This window comes from Diospyros lotus, chromosome 15 (assembly GCF_014633365.1).
Source record: "Diospyros lotus cultivar Yz01 chromosome 15, ASM1463336v1, whole genome shotgun sequence".
NCBI classification, from domain to species: Eukaryota; Viridiplantae; Streptophyta; class Magnoliopsida; order Ericales; family Ebenaceae; genus Diospyros; species Diospyros lotus.
The window spans coordinates 30,285,168-30,311,333 of NC_068352.1; the positions used below are offsets into that span (position 1 = coordinate 30,285,168).

At 34.3% G+C, this 26,166-nt stretch overlaps 1 protein-coding gene across 1 annotated transcript; it reads left to right on the forward strand.

Annotated features, from left to right (window-relative positions):
- Positions 1-18,725: 18,725 nt before the first annotated feature.
- LOC127791864 (acetyl-CoA acetyltransferase, cytosolic 1) lies at positions 18,726-24,607 on the forward strand. The gene is made up of 14 exons (XM_052322010.1): positions 18,726-18,829; positions 19,349-19,410; positions 20,264-20,362; positions 20,466-20,639; positions 20,729-20,834; positions 22,039-22,177; positions 22,487-22,564; positions 22,651-22,716; positions 22,927-23,012; positions 23,215-23,314; positions 23,450-23,560; positions 23,650-23,691; positions 23,850-23,936; positions 24,072-24,607. The coding sequence occupies exons 2-14, from the start codon at positions 19,371-19,373 to the stop codon at positions 24,159-24,161; spliced, it is 1,218 nt and encodes a 405-aa protein (XP_052177970.1). The 5' UTR covers positions 18,726-18,829; positions 19,349-19,370; the 3' UTR covers positions 24,162-24,607.
- The last annotated feature ends 1,559 nt before the right edge of the window (positions 24,608-26,166 follow it).

The following is a 26,166-nucleotide window of genomic DNA, read 5'->3' on the forward strand; positions in this document are numbered from 1 at the left end:
GTTGCCATGATAGATAACACTTACCTTTAACAGATGGCCCTAACGTCGTTGTCACCGCTCACCACCAACGTGAAGTGCCCCTAACTTTATACTTTTTTAAACACTAAAATTGATCATTACCATTATTATATTATACTTTTTTAAACACTAAAATTGATTCTAATTAATTATAATTGTTCTAAACCTGAGGATACGTAATGACGAGTACGGTGTATCCATAATGGCTTTGCCCAGAAGGTGCAAAAGCTCGATCTACACTACACTCGATTCGCATGAGCCGAGCATCTTCCAAGCAAGATTTGGCATGACCAGAGTCCTTCACGTCCAAGGGAAATGCTCAAGTAATGGGTTAATCTCAAAATTAATTTTTATAAAATAATAAAATTTATAAAAAATTTATTTAAAATTTATAATAATGGGTGGATTTGTTATTAATTTTACAGATCTAATATTAACTTTTAAATAAGACTATTGACATAAATCCGAGTTGTGTACCCGGGTAGATCCACCCATAATGGGTTCTAGATCCAGTGTTAGATCCAAATCCAGACTTGAATCTAGATCTGCAATCGCTATATGCGATTGCAGAAGAAACAACTACCAATGGCAATTGAACGCTAGTTCCTCCATTCATGGAGGAAGTAGGCAGATGATTTTTTGGCAACCTCTCAGACATCCATTCGCTTTAGATACAAAAAAGAAAATAAATTCTGAAAATACTCTAAAAAATCTCAAATCAACTCTATGTGTATCTCTTAGATTGTGGATACAAATGATATCCACTGTGAATTCGTTTACACCAATAACTCAAGCATTTGATCATATATCTGTTGTGCAATCAAGTAAGTCTGGTTTGATTTAACGTCTCATTTGTTTCATTTATCCAACATTGATATCAGAGCTTCTAAAGTTATTTTTTAGTTAAGAAATAGGTGTATATTTCTTTGTTGAATGAAGCATATACATAATATATACATACACACAATGCTGAGACTGCAAAACAAGAGTTGATGAAGTGGTAAATCAACTCAGAACTTATATATGGAGATGAAATTTCTGAAAAGAAAATTGATAAAAAAAAATTCTAATTACGTGTATAGAAAAATATGACCCAATTATTGCAGCCATTAAGGAGTCTAAAAATATAAACAAATTAACAGTTGCAGAATTAATGGGTTCACTAGCAGGTCGTGAACAAAGATTAGAAAGGTGTTTATGAAATTTACACGAATAATGCCTTTCAATCTAAAGTTAATATGCGCAGTCTCAGAAATTTAAAGAAGGTGGGAGAAAATTTAAAGAAAATTCTAGAAATAAAGAAAGTTAAGGAAAACAAGTTGATAATAACAAGAAGAATTCTCGATGTGGAATTTGTAAAATTAAGAAAAAGTCATGTGGAGAAGAACTATTGGTTTAAAGGAAAACCAGACACGAAGAAAAGTCTTGCTGTTTAAAGTAAAGTCATCAAGCTAATTTTTCTGAAGGGAATGATTTAGAAGGAAGTCTCTTCTATGCCTCTTGCAAAGTTCCTGCAAAAGAAAAGTTAGATACATGGTATTTGGATAGTGGCTGCAGTTATCACATGACAAAAGATAAAAATATTTTCTGCAGCCTTGATAAAACAAAAACAAAAATAAAAATTGGAAATGGTGATTTTTTGGAGGCAATTGGAAAAAGGAACTATTGCTATTAACACGAAAAATGGCAAGAAATATATTAAGGAAGTACTCTTGGTTCCTAGCTAGTATAGACCAAAATCTACAAAGTATTGGTCAAATGATGGAAAAATGGTACTTTCTACATTTTGAAGGGGATTCTTATACAACCTAAGGCAATCAAGATAAATCCCTAACAATTGCGAAAGTTAAAATGTGGAAAAATCGATGTTTTCCCATTCAATGGAGATATGCAAATAGCGTGGTAATGGCGGCGTAAGTGGACGCGTCATGGCTATGGCATAAAAGATTTGGGCACTTTCATTTCCATGAATTAAAGATTCTACAACAAAAGAATATGATGAGAGATCTACCAATTATAAAAAAAGATTGACGATGTTTGTGCAGGATGTTTTCTCAGGAAAAAACAACATCAGCAACCATTTTCAACAGGTAAATCCTAGAGAGCGAAGAAGCCATTGGAGCTAATTCATGCAAATGCTTACAGTTCAATGCGCACTCCATCACATAACCAAAGCAGGTACTTCATTCTCTTTATTGATGACTACACTCGAATGACGTGGGTCGATTTTTTACGAGAAAAATCACAAGTTCTAGAAATTTTCTAAAAGTTTAAAGCTTGCGTCAAAAAACAAAGTGGCCACTACATAAAGACGCTAAAGATTAATAGAGGAAAAGAGTATACCTCCAATGAGTTCAACAAGTTTTGTGAAGATGATTGGATGGAGCATAAGCTTACAATGGGATATGCACTTGAGCAAAATGGTGTATTAGAAAAAAAGAACAGAACTGTAATGAAGGTACCAAGATCTATATACATGGAGAAAGGTCTTTCAAAAACCTTCTGGGTAGAAGTCATAAGCACTGCAGTCTACCTACTAAATAAATGTCCAACAAAAGTCGTGCAAGATAAGACACCGATTGAAGCATGGAGCGGACAAAAGCCATCAGCAAAGCACCTAAGAGTATTCTGTGAAGAATCAAGAGCAGCAGAATTAAGAACCAGAAGCTACAGAGAAGAAGAAAAATACTTTTCTCATTCAATATCCGGTTAGTAACAAATACCAAGTCTGTTTACAATATATATGTCATATGCCTAATCCTCTACAATCGAACTCATTTTAATTACATGCATCCATTATATAAATACACGTTGCTACACCCAAGAGCCCCCCCTCAAGTTGGAGATTGTGGAGAACACAAACCCAACTTGACAACCAGGAAACGATGTTGAACTGCAGAGAGAGGTTTAGTGAACAAATCAGCCAGCTGCAACCGAGAAGGAACAAATTGAGGAGCAATGAAACCTTGTTTAAGATAATCACGAACCAAATGACAATCAATATCGAGATGCTTTGTACGCTCATGAAACACAGGGTTAGCAGCAATGTGTAAAGCAGCTTTATTGTCACAGTTGAGAGGAATAGGCAGAGAAGGTGAAACACCAAAATCTTTAAGAACATTAGAAATCCAAACAAGCTCACAAGTAGTGGTAGCCATACTCCGATACTCAGCTTCGGCAGAGGATTTAGAAACAGTAGGTTGTTTCTTAGTTTTCCAAGAGATCAAAGCATCACCAAGAAAAACACAATAACTGGTGAGGGAACGACGAGTAAATTTACAAGTAGCCCAATCAGCATCACAATAGGCAGAAAGGGAAAAATCAGCAGTAATGGGATAAAAAAGACCATGAGTAGCTGTGCCTTTAAGATAACGAACTACGCGGAGAGCAGCATCAAGATGGGGCTGGCAAGGAGAAGACATAAACTGGCTAAGATGTTGCACAGCATGACTAATATCAGGTCTGGTAAAATTAATATACAGCAAGCGACCAATTAATCTTCGGTACTGATTGGGATTGGAAAGAGGAAGACCCTGATTTGGCTCTAAAGACAAACCTTTAGCCATAGGAAAGGATTCACTTTTAGAATCTTGCAACTCGGTTTCAAGAATAAGATCCATGATAAATTTGTGCTGGGACAGAAAAGTACCAGTAGAAGACCTAGCAATTTCCAACCCAAGAAAATATTTGAGATAGCCAAGGTCCTTAATAGTGAACTTGGCGTCAAGGGCAGCCTTAGTAGAATCAATAAAACTAACATGATTGCCAGCAAGAAGCACGTCATCAACATATACCAAGAGGACCACAAAATGAGAACTTGTCTTATGTGTGAAAAGACAGTGATCATAAGAGGACTGAACAAAACCAAGCTGAATAAGGAAGCCACTGAATTCCAAATTCCATTGGCGTGAAGCCTGTTTTAAGCCATAAAGTGATCGTTTCAATAAACATACTTTGCCTGGATCCACAGAATAACCAGCAGGTGGGTTCATGTATACTTCCTCATCAAGATAACCATGAAGAAAGGCATTATTTATGTCAAGCTGGAAAATAGGCCAACTCCGGAAAGTGGCAACTGCTATGAAGAGCCGAACAGTAACTAGCTTAGCCACAGGAGAAAATCTGTCTTTGTAATCAATACCCTCAACTTGATTGTATCCTTTGGCAACTAAACGGGCTTTATATCTATCAATCTCCCCATTGGGCTTATATTTCACACGATATATCCACTTAGAGCCGATGGGCTTTTTACCTTTAGGCAAGTCAACAACTTCCCAAGTATGATTAAGTTCTAAGGCTTGCAACTCTTTTTCCATTGCTGTAACCCAATTAGGATCTTGAGAGGCATGATGAAAAGTACTTGGTTCAGGAGTAGAAGAAATGTTATTTAGGAAAGCAATATGATCAGGAGAGAAAATGAAAGATGCAGAAGCATCATGAAAGATATTACCTGATGACGTAGAAGTAGAAGTATGAGCAGGTAAAGTTTGAACCAAGCTGACAAAATCCTCAAGCCAAGTAGGTCTTTGGGAAATCCGGGTACTCCGGCGAAGAGAAGGTAAGGGTGATGTTAAGGTTTGAGAACTATCATAAGGGAAGTCTGAAGATAGAGAAGGAGAGGCCAGAGCAGTATCAGGTAAAGGTGATGAAGATGATGTGGGTAGAGGAATAAAATCTGGAGAAGGAGAATTGACAGGAACTTGTGGCAAAGAAGTAGGAATAGAGGGTGCTGTAGAAACACTGCCTTGAAAAGGAAATACAGATTCAAAGAAGGTGACGTCCCTGCTAACAAATATTTTTTGAGTTGAAAGATCATATAATCTGTACCCTTTGTGATAATGGGAATAGCCAATAAAAACAGATTTAATGGCTCGTGGAGAAAACTTATCTTTATGAGGGAAGGTATTTGTGGCATAACAAAGACAACCAAATGTTTTCAATGAAGCATAATCAGGATCTTTGTGGAACAACCGAAAATATGGAGTTTCCCATTGGAGAATCGAGAGAGGCATTCGATTTATAAGGTAAGTAGCTGTCAATATACATTCGGACCAAAAAGATTTAGGCATGTGAGAATGCAGCTGCAAAGCTCTTGCCACTTCAAGTAAATGTCTATGTTTACGCTCAACGACTCCATTTTGTTGAGGCGTGTATGTACATGTTCTTTGGTGTAAAATTCCTTTGCATTGTAAGAAGGTAGAAAAAGTATGGTTAAGGAATTCAGAACCATTGTCTGTCCGAATGATTTTTACTGAGGCTTGGAATTGGTTTTCAACCAATCGAAGAAAGGTTTGAAGAAGTGAAAGACTTTGACTCTTGTGTTGAGCTATATAGGTCCAAGTGGCTTTGGAATAGTCATCAACGATAGTGAGAAAGAATTTTGCCCCAGTTAAAGAAGAAATGGAATATGGTCCCCAGAAATCAATATGTAGCAGCTCCAAAGGACTAGTAGTTTTAGGATCATGAATAGGAAATGGTAACCTAGTTTGTTTTGCCAAAGGACATGTTTCACAAAAACCAGTATCACTACACAAATGTTTGAATGCTGGTATGTATCTTAAATTTCTTACAGGCATATGTCCCAATCTATTATGCCACAAATTAGATTCAGAAGCAACAGTAGAGGTAGTGTTTTGGCATTGAAAAACAATAGGATCAGTACAAGATGAACTAGCAACAGTTTTATTCTTGGAAAAAAAAAGATCAGAGACAAAGTGTAGGTTGAGTGACTGTAGCTGGGAGAAAAATGTGGTGATGGTGTCCACATGAAAGCTTGACTTGTCTAGCTTGTATAATCTTCCTTCTACCTTGCCCACAGCTAATACTTCATGCGTCTTCAGGTCCTGAATAAAACAGCCCATAGGAAGAAAGATTACTAGCATTTGATGATCAAAAAGTAATTTGCTAACAGATAGAAGATTAAACTGAAATGAAGGAATGAACAAGACATCTTTGAGCACAAGAGCAGGATTTAAACAAATTGATCCTGCTTGAGAAACAAAGGTTGAAGTATGGTTTGGCAAGTGAATAGAAATACGATTAGACAAAGTATATAAAGAATGAAACAACCTTTTATGACAAGTTATGTGGTCAGTAGCACCACTATCAAGGATCCAAGTACCTTCACCAAGTTTACCAAGAAAACAAGAATTAACAGAGTGTGGGTTACCAGCATAATCAATCAAAGCTGTGTTGAGAATAGCACTTCCAGCAGACGGCTTCAGTAGTTTAATAAGAGCTGCAGCAATAGAATTCCCCAAATCTTGACTATCTACCAAATCAAGAGGTGTGTCGGAGCCTATTTCAGCTTTATTTGTGACATTTGCAACTACTCTGTGTGTTGATTCTTTATTTGTCCTCTCCTTGTACCAGTCTGGATAACCATTCAATTTAAAGCAAGAATTTTTCAAATGTCCATTCTTCTTACAATACTCACATATAAGTTTGCTCTTATCTTTCTTTGAATCCTTTTTATTATTCACACTTTGTTTAGAAAAGAAAGAAGCTCCTTCATTTGTTTCATTCAAGGTTGAAACCACCTGTCTTTGAGATTCAACTCTTAAAACCATCGAATAGGCCTTGTTAACACTAGGCAGTGGGTCCAGTAATAAAATTTGACTTCTCGTCTGGTCGTATCCATCATTCAGTCCCATAAGGAATTGCATCAGCTTATTTTCTTCAGCAAATTCTGTTATTGATTTGGATGCATCACAACAACAATTTGGTAATGGCCTTAATTACTGCCATTAATTCATCCCACAGCCGCTTTAATTGAGTATAGTATACCGATACAGAAAGATTGTCTTGACTGAAAGAGCTTATCCTACGCTGGAGTTGATATACGAGAGCTCCATTACTCTCTCCAAAACGCTCTTCTATTTCAATCCAGAGTTGTCTAGCATTTGTAGTGTATATAAAAGCATCTACGAGATCCTTAGAAATAGAATTCAATAACCAAGAAGTTATCATGTAATCACATCTTTTCCAAAGATGAAATTCCTCAGTATGTTCAGCTGGAATTGCAATTTCTCCATTTATAAACCCTAGTTTGTTCTTAGCTCCTAGGGCAATTTGAATTCCTCTTTTCCAAGATCTATAATTGAGACCAGTTAAAGGAGTTGAAATAAGCATCATACCTGGATGATCCGATGCGTGAATTTGCAACGGATCTCCTATCGCGATGCTATTCCCAATCAAAGCCATAAGAAAGATTCAACGAATAAGAAGCGTACCGAAGACTTGCGATTGCTCTTATGATCGTTCCAACAACACTGAGTAAAGCTCTCTTCAGATTCAAATAACTTCCTTCGATCTCCGCTCTGATACCATGTGAAGAATCAAGAGCAGCAGAATTAAGAACCAAAAGCTACAGAGAAGAAGAAAAATACTTTTCTCATTCAATATCCGGTTAGTAACAAATACCGAGTCTGTTTACAATATATATGTCATATGCCTAATCCTCTACAATCGAACTCATTTTAATTACATGCATCCATTATATAAATACACGTTGCTACACCCAAGATATTCGACTGCATCTGTTACGTCTATATTCCAAAAGAAAAACAAGGTAAACTCAACAAGAAAACCAAGAAAGGAATCTTCTTAGGTTATAACACTCAATCAAAAGGATATGGAGTCTATAGCTTGAGAACGAAAAGCTAATTATCAGTCGAGACATAAAGTTTGATAAAGGTGTCAACTACAATTGGGAGATTGGGAAAATTGAAAGGAAAAATCCTAGCATTCCAACACTATCAGATCAATCTCATGAAGACCTGATAGTGTCAACTACAATTGGGAGACTGGGGTTTCTGATGAGCTTCCGATGATTATCCGACCAGAGTTATCGGTGGTGGATTTACAGCTGCAGTCCCCTTTTGTTATATCCTGCTTCAAGTCCATGAAATAAATAGACAGACTATTGAAAGTTCAATCCCAGCTCCTTTTCACCTTCGTTGAGATGGTCTTAGCACAAGTCTAGCAAAGGGTTCCAAAGCGGCCTACGGGTGGACTAGCTTGGACCCATATGCTTGTAGGGGTGGCTTGGTCAGCCAAGAACATGTACCGAAGTTGGTTCGGGAAACAGGTTGGTGAGCTAGTATGCAATGAGATCATAGGAGCTCAACCAGGAGATCGAAGTGTTTAGGTCAGACACGCAGTAAAAGCAACTGACATACTATTTTAAATCTAAGGTAAAAGTTACCATTTATTGCATTTCCATAATGTATGATTTTGTTATACACATATGGATGCTATCACTGTGTCTGTAAGAAACGATCTGTTTTTGCTGCTTATTTGTATGATTTTTGAAAAAGTTCTAAAGATTAGTTTTGTATTCTTGCATCTACCGCTAAGCGTTAGCAAGTGTAATTGTTGCATCATTTCATTTCTCAGTTCCATCTGCAACATATATAAAAAATATATGTGATATATTATATGTAGCAATAGTGGGTATTCAAGGATTGTGTGAAAGAATGAGGAGATTGCAAGTTGTAATCGTATGGCTGTGAGTATTGCGCGGAGCTTCTTTAAGAAGTGTTAATGGACGAAAGCATTGCGGATGAAAACTAATAGTAAAAAGAAAACAAATAGCAGTGAGCAAATTTGGTGAAGGAGTTCATTGTTGTCACTGTCAGAGACCAATGCGGGTAACTAGATAGCAGCCATTGTTGTTAAAATCACGAGTCAACTCGTACGATTTCGATTTTACTAGTCATGAGGCATAAAATGAGTCAACTCGTTTATAGGATCAAGTTTTATAGAATTAGACCCGAGTCTACGAGTTTACCGATCTGAGTTTACGAGTTTACTAGTTTGATTTTACGAGTTTACCAAGTTTAGTTTTGCCCACAATTTTGAGATTAGAAATAAAAATATTTTTGTTCCTAACCAATATATATATATATATATATTTACAATCATTGTCAATCTCCTATTTTGGTTCTTCTACAAACTCTAAACGACGTTGTGTCTATGTGCTTGTGTAGAAAAATTGTGGTGGTATAATGACAAATATGTTACAGTAACTCAAAGATTCCAAGGCACGAAAACTCGTTTTCCTTAAGACTTTGTTTATCCCAAAATACAATGCACAAAGGATCCAATCAAACTTCCAAGATATAATGGAATCAAGAATAATGTTTGTTAACAAATGTGCAATTTTCGACAAACCCAAACACACGGAATTAATAACAAACACAAGAAGTTTTATATTTTAATTCTGTAGTAAAAGAGTACAAAGAATTGGTTTTTTTTTACACAAATATTATGAAGTTTTATGTAAGAATGTAGAAGAAGAATAAGGAGAGAGAAACCATATGAATTCTCAAGTGTTAATTTTGATCTAACAACACACCAATCTATTTATAGATAATATTACAACCCTTCACTAAAGGTACAACCATATGTATTACAATCGTTCACAAATTAAAGGATATAACTAATTCTTGTGTGTTACAACCCTTTACCAAAGGTACACCCATTCACCAAAGATTATAACCACTTAAATAAAATTTAAAACAAGTGAAACACAATCCTTTATTAAAGGTTACAACCATTCATGTGTGTAAATAGAATTTGAAAGGTTACAACCTCTAATTACTTGACTTGGATCTCTTCCCAAGAAAGCAAAATGTTACAACCATTCTTTTGAAAATCTCTCCAATAGCTTGTTGCATTCGTTTGTTGTGTCCTTCTGCAAACCCAAATCGTTGTCGATCTTGTTTTGGCCTCTCTTCTTCTTTCGTTCACATTGAAAGTTCGAAAAATCAAACCCAACCTAGGTATGTGATTGAGTTGTGAGTGAGAGTGACTATGTTTTGCTAAGTCCAGTAATTAAATACCATGTGTGCGCTGTGCTAATTTCTGTGTTGCGTCCAATTAATGTGCTGAGTGAGTGTGTTGTGCAGATGTGCTTATGTGCATACATTCTCATTTGTGATGTTGTTATCTACACGTACAAGTAAGTACAAATTCAAAGAAATAATCTTAAATATGTTACAATCAAATCATGGGTGGGCCTAATTTTATATTAAGATTGATGATTAGTAAGAAACAAATATACCTCTTTGGTATTGTTAACTTAATTAGTGTAATGACATAATGTAAAAGTTTAACAATATTTGTTGTTTTTATGACTTAGTATTTTTATTTATTTTTAACAATGTTTGTTGATGATGATGGTAATGTTTGTTGTTTGAAATTTTGATTATGGATGAATGAATGATGAATTTAATATTTAACAATTTCATATTATTTAGTATTTTTAAAATTGATAGATGAAATAATTTTGAAATAAGTGCTTCTATTTCATTTATAATAAGAAATATGTCATTATAAACATATATTTACATAAATTAAATGGTATTTTTAATTTTTCATAAAATCTTACAATTTTACGATCCGATTTTATGAACCCCCTTATGATCCCACTTAAAATCTTGATTTTAACAAGCTTGATAGCAGCACTCTAGTGCCAGCAAGAGTTGTCGGAGGCCAACAATGGGCAATAACAGGTAGCTAGCGACGATCATGGTTCGTTTTCTAATTGTTCCAGCAGTTGTGTCAGTAAGAGTTGCTGATAGTGATAGCAGCTATGATTTTTGGCGAGTTTTTAATAACTGTCCGACAAGAGTTTCCTATGGTGGATTTACAATTGTTGCCCTTTTTTATATCTCGCTTCTAAGTCTATGAGATGGGCAACCCATTGGAAGAACAATCCCAATTCCTTTTCACCTTCGTTGAGATGGTCTTAACATGGGTCCAACGATGGGTTGGGGCAATCTATGGGTGGATTGACTTGGTCCCCTACACTTATGAGGATGGTTTGGTCAACCAAGGATAGGTACTAGAGCGAACGAGGAGTTGGTTCATGAGGTAACAGTTACCATTTATTGTATTTTCATATTATATGTATATGGCTATTATCATTGTGTCATGCAAGAAACAATTTATTTTTGCTGCTTATTTTGATTAGTTTTTTAAAAAGTTTTAAAAATTGATTTGTCTTCTTACATCTATCATTAAGCATTAGCGCATACACATATGCATTCCTTTCAAACACCACAAATGCCATCTTTCACGTAAAATAAGAGTTGACTCGTGAGTATGTTGTTGGCACTATAAGCTATTGTTTGGGAAGTACCCCAATGTCTTCACCACAAATGATGTCATTCGTGTGAATGTACCAATCCAAGACTTAAGGAGGTTCCATGGAGGGCCGACTTAAGGCATAGGCTACTAAGGTCTATGCCTATGCCTAGAGACCCCAAACAAATGGCACACCAAGAGAAGGATGAGAGACACTAAAAGAGATGCTAGAGAGAGGAGATGCATAAGAGTGAGAAAAATGCCAAAGGAAAGAGACTGCAAACAGAAGGAGATGCTGATGGAAAAAGAAAGCAAATGTCAACATGAGTCACAAGACTAGGAAATGCAATCATTGGCAGGAGAAAAGAGACCAAGAGCAAGAGACAATAGAGGCGCGATAACCAATCAGGCGATAATGACGCTGCTCAATGCTCGTGCAGGATGGAAAGAGAAAGTGTGGGGGGAAGCTACAATCTGCTACACCCCTATCGCCTATCACCCAAGGCCCCACCAACTCTTAAGCTGGCCGTGGTTCCATGAATTAACTATTTATGCTTTGATTAAGCTCTCCTTAAGTTTTTCTAAGTGAGTAATCGGGTGTTGACATTACAAATATGAACATTTGCGTTAAAAGTTTTCAAATGCTTAGCAAAGTTCATCAACAAGGACTCAAGAGTCTGTGTCTCACTGCACATCTTTTGTAGACTTCCTTAGCCAATTGTATATAATTGGATATAGGTTATTTCTTTCAGGTTGGAGAAATATGTTTTCTGTTTAAAACACTGTAGACACTTTTTGATGTTCATCACGAAATTCTTATTTACAAAAAAAAAAATTCATATTTATTATCCTAGCGCCCAATAACCTCACACTATCAAGTTGCCAATAACTATCGACTTATTTGGTATTGTTATATTTTTAAAATGTAGCATTTTTATTTGTTCTTTTAAAAATAATATTTGATAAAATGTTGTCGTGCTTTGGAATCACTATTAATTTTTTTAAAATATAAATAAAAAAGCATTTAGGCAAAGGTAAGTTTTCCCATGCTTTTTTTTTAAAAAAAAAAAACAAGCAATTTTGATAAGACGAATAACTTTGTATATATGTACATCACACCAAGAAAATATTACCAAAATATTTGTTACGAACTTTTAGTATTAATAAGTATAGCAATAAACTTGGTTACCAAATATTACTTTTATTAACATTATTATCACAACACAAGAAAAATATAGCACGACACAACAATACTAAATAGATCAGACAATTGCATGCGTATTCATAATATATACTAAAATCTAGAAAGTGTTGAGTGAACTTATGATACACGAAAATATTTCAGGGGTATCTTTTTAACATTTTCGAAATATTTTTGTTTTCGATTCCAAAAAAGGCCATCAAAATGTCTTCGAATTTTTGCAATTTTAGAAATGTTTTGGGGTTATTTCATAACGTGTTTCCATCTACGAAGAGTAAATAGTCTCTGACTTAAAATTTTAAATTTATTGTTTTTTTTAAAGAAAATTTTTAAATTTATTAGTGGTATTATATTTGATTCTTTTTTAATTTATCTCTTTTAATTAGTAAGCCATGGTTTATGAATTATAGAACTTATATTTATCTTTGTTTGAATGTATTATAAAATTTATGTTTATTTTTTTGATCGAATAACTATTTTTTATAATTTTTTATATTAAAAAATATATTTACAAAAAGACTCTTATATTTTTTTTTTTATTTACATGTCTCTCTCGAGATTTTCGTTTCTTATTTTTTAAAAATGATATTTTTTTATTTTTTATTTCATATCGTATTCATTTTTCATTTTTATTTTTTTACAACCTAAGTGAAGTTGGTTTACAGAATCATCACATCACATGCTATGTATTACATCATAAATGAAATAGAGTTTATCTTTCTATTAATTTTAATTTACTCATGATGTAAATTCATTATATTTTTTTAAATAAAAATTTTATTAAATAAAAAATCACAAAAACGTCTACAACTATATGTTAAGACATATCCTAATATCACAACGAAAACAAACTTCGTAGAGAAAAAACTAACAAAGAAAAGGCTCCATTTGAACAAAAGAAAAAAACAAAGTATATACAATAATTAGGCACAGCCTTCTATATAGCAGCACCATGTAACATAAACTGCCGAAAGCATCATCATCAGACCTCTCTAAGCCCAAGAACAAAATTCAAGACAAATTTCAAGAAGCCACAAATAAAATCAATATCTGTCAAAACCTTAACATCCCTAGACATTAGAATGATGGTACATTTGCACAAATGTCAACATTGATAAGAAGGCAGTCGGACTACTCCCCAAAGAATGGCTTAAGATGTTAAAAGCATACTCATGAATTAATCCATCGTTTGATGTAAAAGTTGACATTTGTGATATTAATCTTTAATTACTAAGTGGATCAATACAACGGAGTAAAAGAAAGCTAATTAACCAGAAATTTTCAGAAGTGTCATAGAGGTCGACTCTATAATGTATGAGGGAAGAAAATGGTAACTAATATTATTCAAACAATACACTGTCTCTAATGCACTAATTGAGATGCAAATCATTCTTGCTCCCTAAAAGGTGGACCATAGCTTGTAAATTCATTATATTGTTTAATTAAACTGTAACACCACGTTAAAACATTAAGATAATATATCATAATTATATTAAAATGCTTTTTAGTCTGATGGAGTAATCCAATGTGAGGCCCACTGGACTTTCATAATACGAGGAATCCAACTTTGGCGGTTTATTAAAATCCCCAATAACTACACGAGTACTTTCGACCCAACCCATGTTTCTTTGTTGTTGGGCCGTTTAGGCCAAGTTTTGTTTGGTTTGGTTCCATGATGAGAATCAGTAAAATTTATTTAAAAGGGTGTTAGCATTGCTATATATTTGGCTATTGATTGAAAATATATATTTTTAATGATAATGTTAACAGAAATGATATTAAAGAGCAGACAAAAACTCTACTCGGAGTATAAGCTTTTGATTTTTTTTTTTATTTTTTAAAAATTAACTTAAGTATTAAAGAATCGACACATAAGACATCTCACACCCCTACGCGTTTCTTTTTTTGTAGATATCTCGAAGGCTAGAAATTCAAGACAAATACTCTTCCGCACTAGCTACAAATTTATTGTTATATTTAATCAATAATAATTTATTTATTTTTTAAGTAAATTTTCAAATAAAATAAAAACTTAGTTTAATGATTGATGGGATGTTCATAAATTAATCATTATCAAAAAGTCATAAATTTGAATTTTGTTAATATAATTTTTTAAATATAAATTACATTATGTAAAATAATATTTTTTAAACTATCTAATTTTGAGAGGACTTTAAAAGAATAACACTAAAAAATAAGTTTCAATCCAATAAGTGTTGAAAAATTTCTCTATCCCCCTCTCGATAAATTTATTATTATATTCGAGTGACAATAAATATGTTAAATGACTTAAAATCAACTTGAGTGTTTCGGTGAGGGTTAATTACATCAATAATAACTTAACTTTGCATTTTATTACTATTTGGTCACTGAATTTTGAAATGTTATATGTTAGTCACTGATATTTCAAAATAGTTACTGCTTAGTCACTGATATTTCAAAATTGTTACTATTTAGTCACTGAATTTTAAAATATTACCTATTAGTCATTGATATTTCAAAACTGTTACTGCTTAGTCACTAAATTTTAAAATATTACCTACTAGTCATTGATATTTCAAAATTGTTTTTCATCCGTCACCCGATAGTCACTGAACTTTAAGTTCACGAGTGACGAATGAAGAACAGTTTTGAAATATTAGTGACTTAACAGGTAATATTTTAAAGTTCAGTGTAACAGTTTTGAAATATCAGTGACTAATGGGTAACATTTTAAAGTTCAGTAACTAAGCAGTAACAGTTTTAAAATATCAGTGACTAACAAGTAATATTTTAAAGTTCAGTGACTAAGCAATAACTGTTTTGAAATATCAGTAACTAACAGGTAACATTTCAAAGTTCAGTGACCAAATAGTAATAGAATGCAAAGTTGGGTTATTATTAGTATAATTAACCCGTTTCGGTGCACTAAGTGGTTTGAATTGATTTCAAGTATTTTATTAAATAATTATAATTAAAACTTAATTCAACATCTATTTATCAAACACTTTTATCATATGCTCGAACTTGTCTCATCCCAGATCACCTCAATTCGAAACCGAGTCTTATTACATATATTTGTGTACTCTCTTCGCAAATACACTTAACTATTTATCGAATGCTTACCCCAATAATAAAAGGTCTAAGACTTATAAGCTATCTCTTGCTGAATTCATTGTACTCACCTACTGAAAAATATATATATAAAAAAAAGAAGAATTCATTATTGTACTTGTTAAAGTAGGAATTCTCACCTACCAGTTGAAAGGCAAGTTTCAGCAATCCATGGTGGACTTGCTGCAATGAAGGCTGACCAAAACATAAGCAAAACTACTAAATTATATGAAGAGTCCCAAGTGATGGAGTCAACAATGGCTCCTAATGTAAGTTACAATAATTTAGTGGCTATATGACTGAACCAAAATGTAGCAATTGTGTTCATGACTTTGACTTTGTCCATGGATCAACCCACCACCCTCCTCTCCTCCCCCGTTCCCACACTACATTTCCACTCATTTAATAGTACAAATTTGACAAAACTCACCAATGAGAAAAAACAAAAAAAATAAAAAAATCTGTAATATCCCAAGAACCCAAAAAGTAATAGTATATATCAAAAATAAATAAAAAATAAAATAATACTAGTTAGATACATTTAAAGTTAAATATAAGTAAAGAACTCACAAATTAAACATGTCTGAGTTGGGGAAGGTTAAGAATGGATGACCCCCTAAGAAGTTCGTATAGACTTATTAGGGTAAATTATTCTAATTCTTCCTATCTCTCGATGCGGGGTGTTACAAGGTCGTGTGACATTTGCTCGATTTTTGGAGTTTATTGTCATTTTCAATTTTGTTTTTATTTTAAATAGTGTTTGTTAGTCAAGATATAGAGCGAAAAAGATAAGATATGAAAAATATTTCACATTTTTGTTATTTCTTGTGTGTTTAATAAACTTATTTGTAGATTTTTAAAAAAAATTAAAGTCACGTAATTTTTTATCTGACATTTTTTAGATATACTTATCTCTTTCTCTTCGAATAAGCATATCTTAAATTTTAAAAATAAGAAAAAAATAATGCATATGTCCTTCAGTATATTTTAAAAAATTTAATAAAAATTTTAAAATACTTTATAATCTTATTTTGATTGAAAAGGATTTTAACTTTATTTTAATATAGGTTTTAACAAAAGTGGAGAAACAAAAAAGGGAAATTCTATTTGCAACCACATATTTTACTCTCCGTAACTTACTTTTAATATTCCTAAAATATCCTTAAATAAAAACTCATATTTGCCCTCATTTAAATCGTTGAAAATTAACTACTCACCATTACTCCTCAAGCGCGTGCACCCACTTTCTCACCCACCATCGCCACAATCATTTTTTCAAATAGCAGCAACTATAGTAAATCAATATAAAATAGTAAAAAATTATTAATATTTTTAAAAATTAAAATAATTTCTCAATATTATCAAATAACATGCATTTATATAATTTATATTTAAAAATAACATAATTTATAACATCATAAACATCGATCATTAGTTAAATAACATAATTTATATATATTACGAATAAATTAAATCACATAATTTACGAGGAGTGATGAATTAAAAAAATAAAATTAATTAAAAATTAAAAAATACTCTTCCCTGAAGCCCCGAACCCTGGGGTTCGGGGCCTGGGGATACCCCGAAACTTGGGATTTGGGCGATTTGAATTTCTCCGAACTTTGGGATTCGGGGCATCCCCCATCCCCCGAATCTTAAAATTCGAGAGATTGAAGGAATTCCGAATCTATAGATTCGGAGAAAATCAATTCTCCCGAACCTTGAGATTCGGGAGAATTGATTTCTCCTGAACCTTGAGGTTCAGGAGATATATATATTTTATATATTATAATATATAGTTATAATTATAATTATATATATAGTTATAATTATATATATATAATTATACATAATTATATTACATAAACTATTATATACATACATATTTTATATACATAAATTATTATAACTATAACTATTATAAAATATAAAATATGTATAATACATATAAAATATAAAATTGCAAGTTGTCCCTTGAACAGCGTGGTTCGAGGGAGCCCCAGCCCCCCGAAACTCTTTGTTCGGGGGGCGGGGCTTCCCCCAACAGCGTGGTTCGGGAGAGCCCCAGCCCCCCGAACAGCGTGGTTCGGGGGAGCCCCAGCCCCCCGAAACTCGCTGTTCGGGGGGCGGGGCTTCCCCCGAACAACGTGGTTCGGGGGAGCCCCAGCCTCTCGAAACTCGCTGTTCGGAGGGCGGGGCTTCCCCTGAACAATTGGGTTCGGGGGTGCTAGTTCCCCGAACGCCCAGGTTCGGGCGCTAACCAAGCGTTGGTCGGGAACTCCGACGAGTTCCAACACTATTACATCTACCATGAAATCAATTAAACTAGAAGGTACAATTTTTACTGGTTATGCGATTTGGAGGACTTCAACAGGCTGGATGAGGCAAGCAAAGTCGGTGGCGCTGTCACAGAAGAAGAAGAAGAATAGGGTTTGATGCATGTGGGTGTAGTTTTTGAGAGTTGAGTGTGTGAAGGATATATTTGGTATGTAAATGGTTATAAAAAATAGTAAGTGTGGCGGTAAATAGTAAAATTTAATATTTTAATTAGAATAGTTACATAGAGCAAATTCTATGGTTGTAAATAGAATTACCCAACAAAAAATGGTATTTTCTCTTTCCAATCATTTGAGTCATAAAATACCCATATTGCCCTCTCTCTCACCAATTAACCCTTGATAGGAGCAAGGGTAAAGTGTGTATTTTACTTGCCCAAAATACTCAATTGAACAAAAAAAATTATTATTTTTGATGGACCTATAGATCTGAATTTTTTTTTTTTTGAGTCATTTTTTTTACAATTTTTTATTTAAAAAAAATTATCCAATTACTTGAGATAAACAGACAAACAAGACATGATTTAATTCACATACCAGAGGTGCAGTAAACAACAACAGTTGGTATAAGGATGGTTGAAACCGAGCGAAGGATTGATTAGGCAAAATATACAACAATTTGTCATTTATGTTGCCGTTGGGAGAAAGTAACACATCCCCTGGAGAATCCCTTGCTGTTGCAGCCACGCAAACGCACGAATGAGGCCGGCCCCACTTTAATTACATTCAATTAATCACAATTCACGTGCCAACTCAACTCTAAACAATGCCTCTCACGTGACTTAGCAGAAGCAGTAGGCCCCCCTCTCCCATCCCTAATAATTCATTTATTGCCTCACTTTGTAGGTAGGATTACTTTTTATCAACTCAACGTAACTAATAATAATATATCAAAACAGAGGACACGTCAGTCAATAAAGGCGGTAGAGGAGGGCTTTTGGGTAATTTCACCGCCAGCGTGTTCCCCCCCGGGGTCTCGGCCACTGCCTCGGTCTATATATTTCCCCCATTTCGATGTCTGCTTTGATTGTCCGTCTCACTGCTCTTCTGAAGACTGATTCGGCTGTGTTCCAAATTCCCAACCGGAGAGGTAAGCACGAGTCTACATATTCTTGATCGCGGAGAAGCGAACAGGCACCGTATTTTGATCCTCAAATCTTATAGTTTTTCTCTCGGATTTTCCTGCATTTTCTCGTTGTTTCTCGGCATTTCCGCTGATCAAATTCTCACGGTTCTGGACTTCGATTAGGAGCGGAACGTATTCGCCTTTAAGATCTGTATTTGCTCAATTCAAAAAACTAGATCTATTTCCGTTGATGTTAGATCCACTACAGTATGTAGCTTTGATGAGCTATGTTTCCGATGGGAAATTCCTGCGGTGCATGCAATTTGTGCTCGGTATGTTTGGTTAGTCGCGGGAAAAGCGAGGAAAACTGCTTGGAAAGGGCATTTTTTTTTTGTTAGCTTTTGTAAAATCAATCACCTTATGCTTTGGCTATGCGTGTGTGTGTGCGTTAGGCGCCAGCGAGCGCAGATGAGAGATCATGTGATCTGCTTTTCTTTTCTAAAATTGATACCGGAATCTGAGTGGTTATTATGAATGGTGCAGATACTCGTTCGCATATATCATCATGGCTCCGGCAGCGGCAACAGATTCTGTAAAGCCTCGAGGTCCTTCGTTTTTCCTTTTCTTTTTCGAGAAATTCTATAGTTTTAGGTTGCATCTGGTTCTTTTTTTTTTTGGCTCGGATGCCTCTAATCAGTTAATGGTGCATGCACGGTAATCTTCTTATATAATGTTTGTAATTCACCACTAAGTATGCAGTAATGCATGTTGTAATCATTTTCCAGTAATTGAAGTGCAACGTATTCTAAAAAGAAATCTTTTAGTCAAATGGAATGCTTCTTGCTAGTCATTAGATATGTATTGCTTAAAATCAGTGCAGTAGAGAGGTTGATGTAGTTTTTACTTTGGGCCCCTTACTATGGTTTATTTTATTGTATGTGCGTATCTCTATGGGTATACATATATTATCACAGACTCAGCCAAAATATAACGCTTAAGGTAAAAACAAAACAAAAGGTCTATGTACATCTTTATTTTTACAAAGCCATTAGATATATTTTTCCCTTAGTATAAGGTATTGAGGGGCCATACTTGCTAAAACTCTGAATAAATTTTTAATGCTATGTGAAATCCATAGAATATCTAGAAAAAATTTGAAAGATAGCTCCGCCTCCGCCCTAATTAGCCTCCACCCTTGGATATCATTCAAAAAGGCATTTGAAAAAGTCTTTACTCAGCAAAAAAAAAAAAAAAGAGAGAGAGAGAAAAATAAAGCATCTAAAAGCTTGAAGGTTTTGATGTTCTGCTTCAATTTAATGTTGCTTGAAGGTTCTTTGTTATCTGTTCTTAAATGGGCAATATGTTACCATGAAGATATGCACACCACAAGTGTGGGTATTCAAGTTTGGCAGAACTCCTCTACTGTTTAGTTCAAATTTTCTTGGTCTATGTTTGCAGATGTTTGTATTGTCGGTGTTGCACGTACACCAATGGGTGGCTTTCTTGGTTCTCTTTCATCTTTGTCAGCCACTAAGCTTGGATCTATAGTCATTGCCAGTAAGAGCACCAGTGTTTCTTCTTTCTCCCTATTTTGGATTTCTGTTACTTTAATTTGTATTTTCTCTCTAATTCCAGTTTTCCTTGAACTGTTAATGTGTAGGTGCTCTTAAAAGGGCTAATGTTGATCCATCACTTGTACAAGAAGTTTACTTCGGGAATGTCCTCAGTGCAAATTTGGGCCAAGCTCCTGCTAGGCAAGCAGCAATAGGTGCAGGGATACCTAACACAGTGGTCTGCACCACCGTGAACAAAGTTTGTGCTTCAGGGATGAAAGGTGTGAACACAGTCTCGAAACCATTGTCTTCTTTTCTGATAAAGTAATATTGGACTGTTATAACATTATTCTGTATTGGTTTCTTGCAGCAACTATGCTTGCAGCACAGAGTATCCAGTTGGGCATCAATGATGTTGTTGTTGCTGGTGGGATGGAGAGCATGTCTAATGTCCCCAAATACTTAGCAGAAGCAAGGTGTGTTCCCCTCTTGGTTATTTATTTTGTATCTTCTCATCGAACTCAAGTTCAGCTCTATGTCCTTTTCTAAATCTAATGATTCCATGCGTCCTGGTAATAAGAAACTCTTAAATAAAGTGATGAATACTAAATAGTAAGTAGGCAATAGCCTCATTTCTAACCGTTGGCGGGATACTGATAATAAATGCTCTTTTGTCTCACCATCCAAGCTACCCTACCACTGAGAAATAATAATGGCACAGTTGTCTTCTTGTTGAAATCTGCATCTTGCTTCTTGTAGTGAAAACATTTCTTCCATTAGAAGGAAGAAATGTGCATTAAGGGGCTTTTTAGCAACATATAAGTTGTCCAATTATATGCATACTCAGCTTGCCTAGCTAACTAAAATACAGGGAACTGTATGGTTCTTGTGAACCTTAAATCATACCGAATAAACAATTGAAGAAAAGAATCTAATGCTCTAGGCTAATTGGAAGCGCCAAATGCATATGCTATTTGAATTTAAGTTCTCTTATGAACATAAAAGGCATATGAAATAGATTACTTTAGCTTTGTGAAATTTTCAAACCGGACCAATTCAGATTTCTCCACCTCAATCAAAGTGCATTCTTGAATTTTTTTTTAAGAACTTCAAATATTTTTTGGCTGTTCAATGCATTGATAAGTTGATTTTCTTCTTTGGATTGTTTTATGTATCACACTTGAAATTGGGAAGTTATGTTATTACATCTTTGTAGGATTGTTTAGGACTTACTTTGTCACCAATATTTTAATCTTTTATAGCATGAGGCACTTTTTTAGGACTTGTATAATGTTCCCGTCAATCACTTTGGTAATGAACTCCATGGACTTTGCTAGCCAGGACACAATTGCTCTATATTTTCAACTGCTTTGCGGTTTACTTCATAGGTTGCTGATATTTTTGCAAGTCAAAATTTTCATTCTTGATAAATTCAAAAATATTTGTGAGGGTATCAAATTCTTTACATCAATTCCTGTAGTGACAATAGTTTCCAAATTGTTGTTGTACTAATTTCTTTTAGTTAGTTATATGGTGGGCAACAAGAACGATACTGGAATATCAGACTTCTGCATCTGATATACTTTTTTTCTTTTATAAAATTATAAGATCTAGGTAACAATATTGCTGTAGAACCTGAAATGGTGCAACTTGTGCTGAATTTTATTTTTGTAATTGCAGGAAGGGATCTAGACTTGGACATGATTCTCTTGTAGATGGTATGCTGAAGGATGGACTCTGGGATGTGTACAATGATGTTGGGATGGGAGTTTGTGCTGAAATATGTGCAGAACAACATAAAGTAACAAGAGAAGAGCAGGTTTGTTGAAACCCACCTATTGATTTTCAGAAAAATGCAACGAGCAGACCCTAGTAAAAGTTTCTTGTAATTTAGTGCATCTTAGGTAGCTGCCATTTTATTTTCGTATAGTATTTGGTAGCACTTTGTATTGTCATTTTTCCTATTATGATGTTTGGCTTATGTTGATTTCTATTCAGTCAATTTTTTAAGTATGAAATTGTCTGTTCTCTATTTATCATTCTCTTGCATTCCACTCACAATAATTTTAATTTTTTTATATTTTCATGCATAAATATTTTGTTAAATATTTTTGGGTGAACTTTGCAGGATGATTATGCCGTACAGAGCTTTGAGCGCGGTATTGCAGCTCAAGATAGCGGTGCATTTTCTTGGGAAATAGTGCCGGTCAGCTAACTTGTTCTAAATTAATATAAATGGATGAATAAAATTTCTTTAAGTCAGCATTTAAACCATAACCTGGTGCTTTGCAGGTTGAGGTTTCTGGGGGAAGAGGGAAACCCTCAACAGTTGTTGACAAGGATGAAGGTCTTGGAAAGGTGAATTATTTTATTAACATGTCTACATTACCTTCCTGTGAACCATACTGTTGATACCAGCTTTTTTCATTAGTAATGTCTATCCTACCTCTTCCTCCCTCCCTCCATTTATAAAAAGTCTGGATACAAGGAAACTGTAGGTGGATCTGCAAGTATTATGTTCCTCACTACTTGGTTGTTAAATATCACTGTTGATTTTCTTGTTACCAGTTTGATGCTGGAAAATTAAGGAAGCTTCGGCCAAGTTTTAAGGAGAGTGGAGGTTCTGTTACAGCAGGCAACGCATCTAGTATAAGGTTCTTTTTCCATTTTGATCCTCAGTTTTGTTTGTTATTTTCTATTTTCCTGATTACAGGAGGCTCCCCAAACATTTATTGGGAGGACATAGATGTTCTGTTCTTAGTTCTGCTGTAGTAAATTATAATCATTTTGGTTGTCAAAGTCTTCTAAAGATCTTAGCTGAAATATTTACTCAAGCAACATTGTCTACATTGACAGTGACGGTGCTGCTGCTCTAGTCTTGATGAGTGGAGAGAAAGCAGTTAGTCTTGGATTGCAAGTGATTGCAAAGATCACAGGATATGCTGATGCTGCTCAGGTGATTACATTAATACATGGAAATTGAACAAGTCCTTGAGGTTTTCGTGATTATCACTTTTTTATACTACCCAGTTTTGTTGTCACCATCTTCTTGGTATCATTTTCTTGGGCTGAAAATGGAAATGCTGTGCAGGCACCAGAATTATTCACGACTGCTCCATCCCTTGCAATACCAAAAGCTATTTCAAATGCTGGTTTGGAGTCTTCTCAAGTTGATTACTATGAAATTAATGAAGCTTTTTCAGTAAGCCATTCACGTCTTCTGGATATTACATAGATATTTCACCGAATATAAGTTTATCAAAATGTTAATTTCTGATGTGGAATGTGCAGGTTGTGGCTCTTGCAAATGTGAAACTGCTGGGACTTAATCCAGTAAGTTAACCGATCTTTGGTCTATAATATTGTGTCCACTTCTCGCATATTAGAGATTGTTTCCTGTAGCATCTCGTTACTGGCCTTCCGGAATTTCACTGGCACGATGTTTGTCCGTATTCTATTTTTCAAACCAGCGTTTTGTATTTTGGTTTTAGGAAAAAGTTAATGTCCACGGTGGAGCTGTGTCCCTGGGCCATCCTCTAGGTTGCAGTGGAGCCCGTATCTTGGTCACACTATTGGGGGTATGTTTCTATTTAGCTACTCACTCGGGTTCTTGGGTTTGAAGGAACATCTCTCACTCTATTCTACATCTGTCTATCCATCTAATCTATCGCGCACGCGTCCTTACTGATCGAAGGGGGGTGTGTATGTTTCAGGTATTGAAGCAGAAGAAGGGGAAGTATGGAGTTGGTGGGGTTTGCAATGGAGGAGGAGGTGCTTCAGCCCTTGTCGTAGAACTTGTGTAATTCTCGTTTTTATGTTTGGTAAGCATCTGTTTAATAGCAGCTGCAGATCAATCACGAGGAAGCTAGAAGTCTGCCAAGTATTCCAAATTAATGAAGAAGTGCACTTCTCTTTACTTACTAGAGTGTTTTTCCATTTCTATTTTCCTTCTCCAATAAGTGAGAGATGTATTTTAGATCAAGATAATTTATTTAGAACTCTCTCTCTCTCTGTGGCGGCCCCATTTATGCAAAGTCAAACAAAGCTGCAGAGGAAAATTAAGATCATGGGAGCAAATGCATTGGGGCTTGATCTTAAGTGGTATTGGTAATGACGCTGTAAGGCCTTTTTTTTCTAGTGGTTTAGTAATGAAATGGACGACTCCATGAGAATTGAGTGAAATGAAATGTAAAATATTTTATCATCATTGGAGATGGAAAGCAAATGGAAGCTATTTCTTCTTTGTAAATGGATGGAATGAGATTATGTTAAAATTGGACAAATGACTTTTTTATCTTTTGGACCAAAACAATGTCATCTGAACTTCTAAAAAATTATGAGGTTTATGCTGTGGAAGGACGTTTTGTATTCATTTCTAAAAACGAGCCCAAGGCAGCTCGCCACCAGTGCTTCATGACGTATAGGCAGGCCCGTTGCAGCAAGCAATCGTAGCTGTCTTCTTTACCCAGCATTTTTAACACACAGACCCAACCCAGGGTGGTCTCTTTCCCGAACAACCCACCAAATACTGTCACTTTGTGATATATCTTTAAACAATACTTATACATCAATTGGTTACGTACTTTACTTGCTTCTAGACTTTATTTCTTAAAAAATAAATTTTTAAAAAAAATCTCTTTTTATAATCTTTAAATAATTCTAGAAGACACGTTTCGGAATCACGTAATGTAATATTTCTGATATTTTTCATAATTACGAGTTTCAAGTGCATATTTTGCTTCTGTAGTGTCAAATAACGAAAGAGACAAAAAGAAAGGCCAGGTTAAAATGAGCTGGCTGCAGCATCATCCAGCTTTCTGCTTTGTGTTCACCAAAAGCAAAAAGGCAGCAGCAGCTTCACAGTTCACACCACTCAATGCACCGTGACAACAACAAACGACACGTACGTTTCCATCTCCTTCTTACCCCGCTTCGAGTTAAATGTTATCCTGTGTCCGTCCAGTGGTTTGCAGAAGTGATGGTGGTCTAAATTTTCAAATTCAAATTTATTTTTTTTAATTATTATAAATCAAACTTAAATTTATCTCTTTTATTAAAAATCGTAAAATCAAACGATTAGGGACTTTCGCAAGAGAGCTCATCTCAACTTAAATGTTATTTTGATTATTAATTTTAATGTTAAAACGATATTTTATATTATATGTTATATTAATATAAATATATATAATATTAAATTTTTAAGTGCTTAAATAGTATTCTCATGTTTATTAGGATAGAATAAAAAATTGAAAGAAATAAATTTTAAATATATTTAAAAATTTGATAAATTATCGAATTTAAGTCCGAAGTCAAACCATGAGAAGGTATTTGGCAGTGGAATGAAACTAAAATTAGTGGAATTTGGAACGACAAAAGTGAAATGAAATGTGAAAGTGTATCGAAGAAGTGAAGAAAAATACTTCCTGTTCGCAAAGATAATGCAAATGAATTAAATGAAAGAATCTAAAATAATAAATGATTATTATGTCTTTTTGAAAAATAGCGTGACAAAGAATGATAACTTTAAATATTTTAAAGATTATTATTGAAGTTAATATTATAACTTATTAGAGTAATTATTTTCAGTTCAGACTTCACTTATTTTTTATAATTCATATTATGAAATATTTTAAATATTTCTAATAACTCTATTTCTATAGATTTTATTAAAAGATATTTACAAAATACAAGTGAAGTCTGGATCAAAAATAATTTTATTCATATTAAAATTAATTTTTCATGTCTATTCATTTTTTCTTTTCTTTTTTTAAGTTTTGGGAGACAAAAAGTAAATATTTATCTCTATTT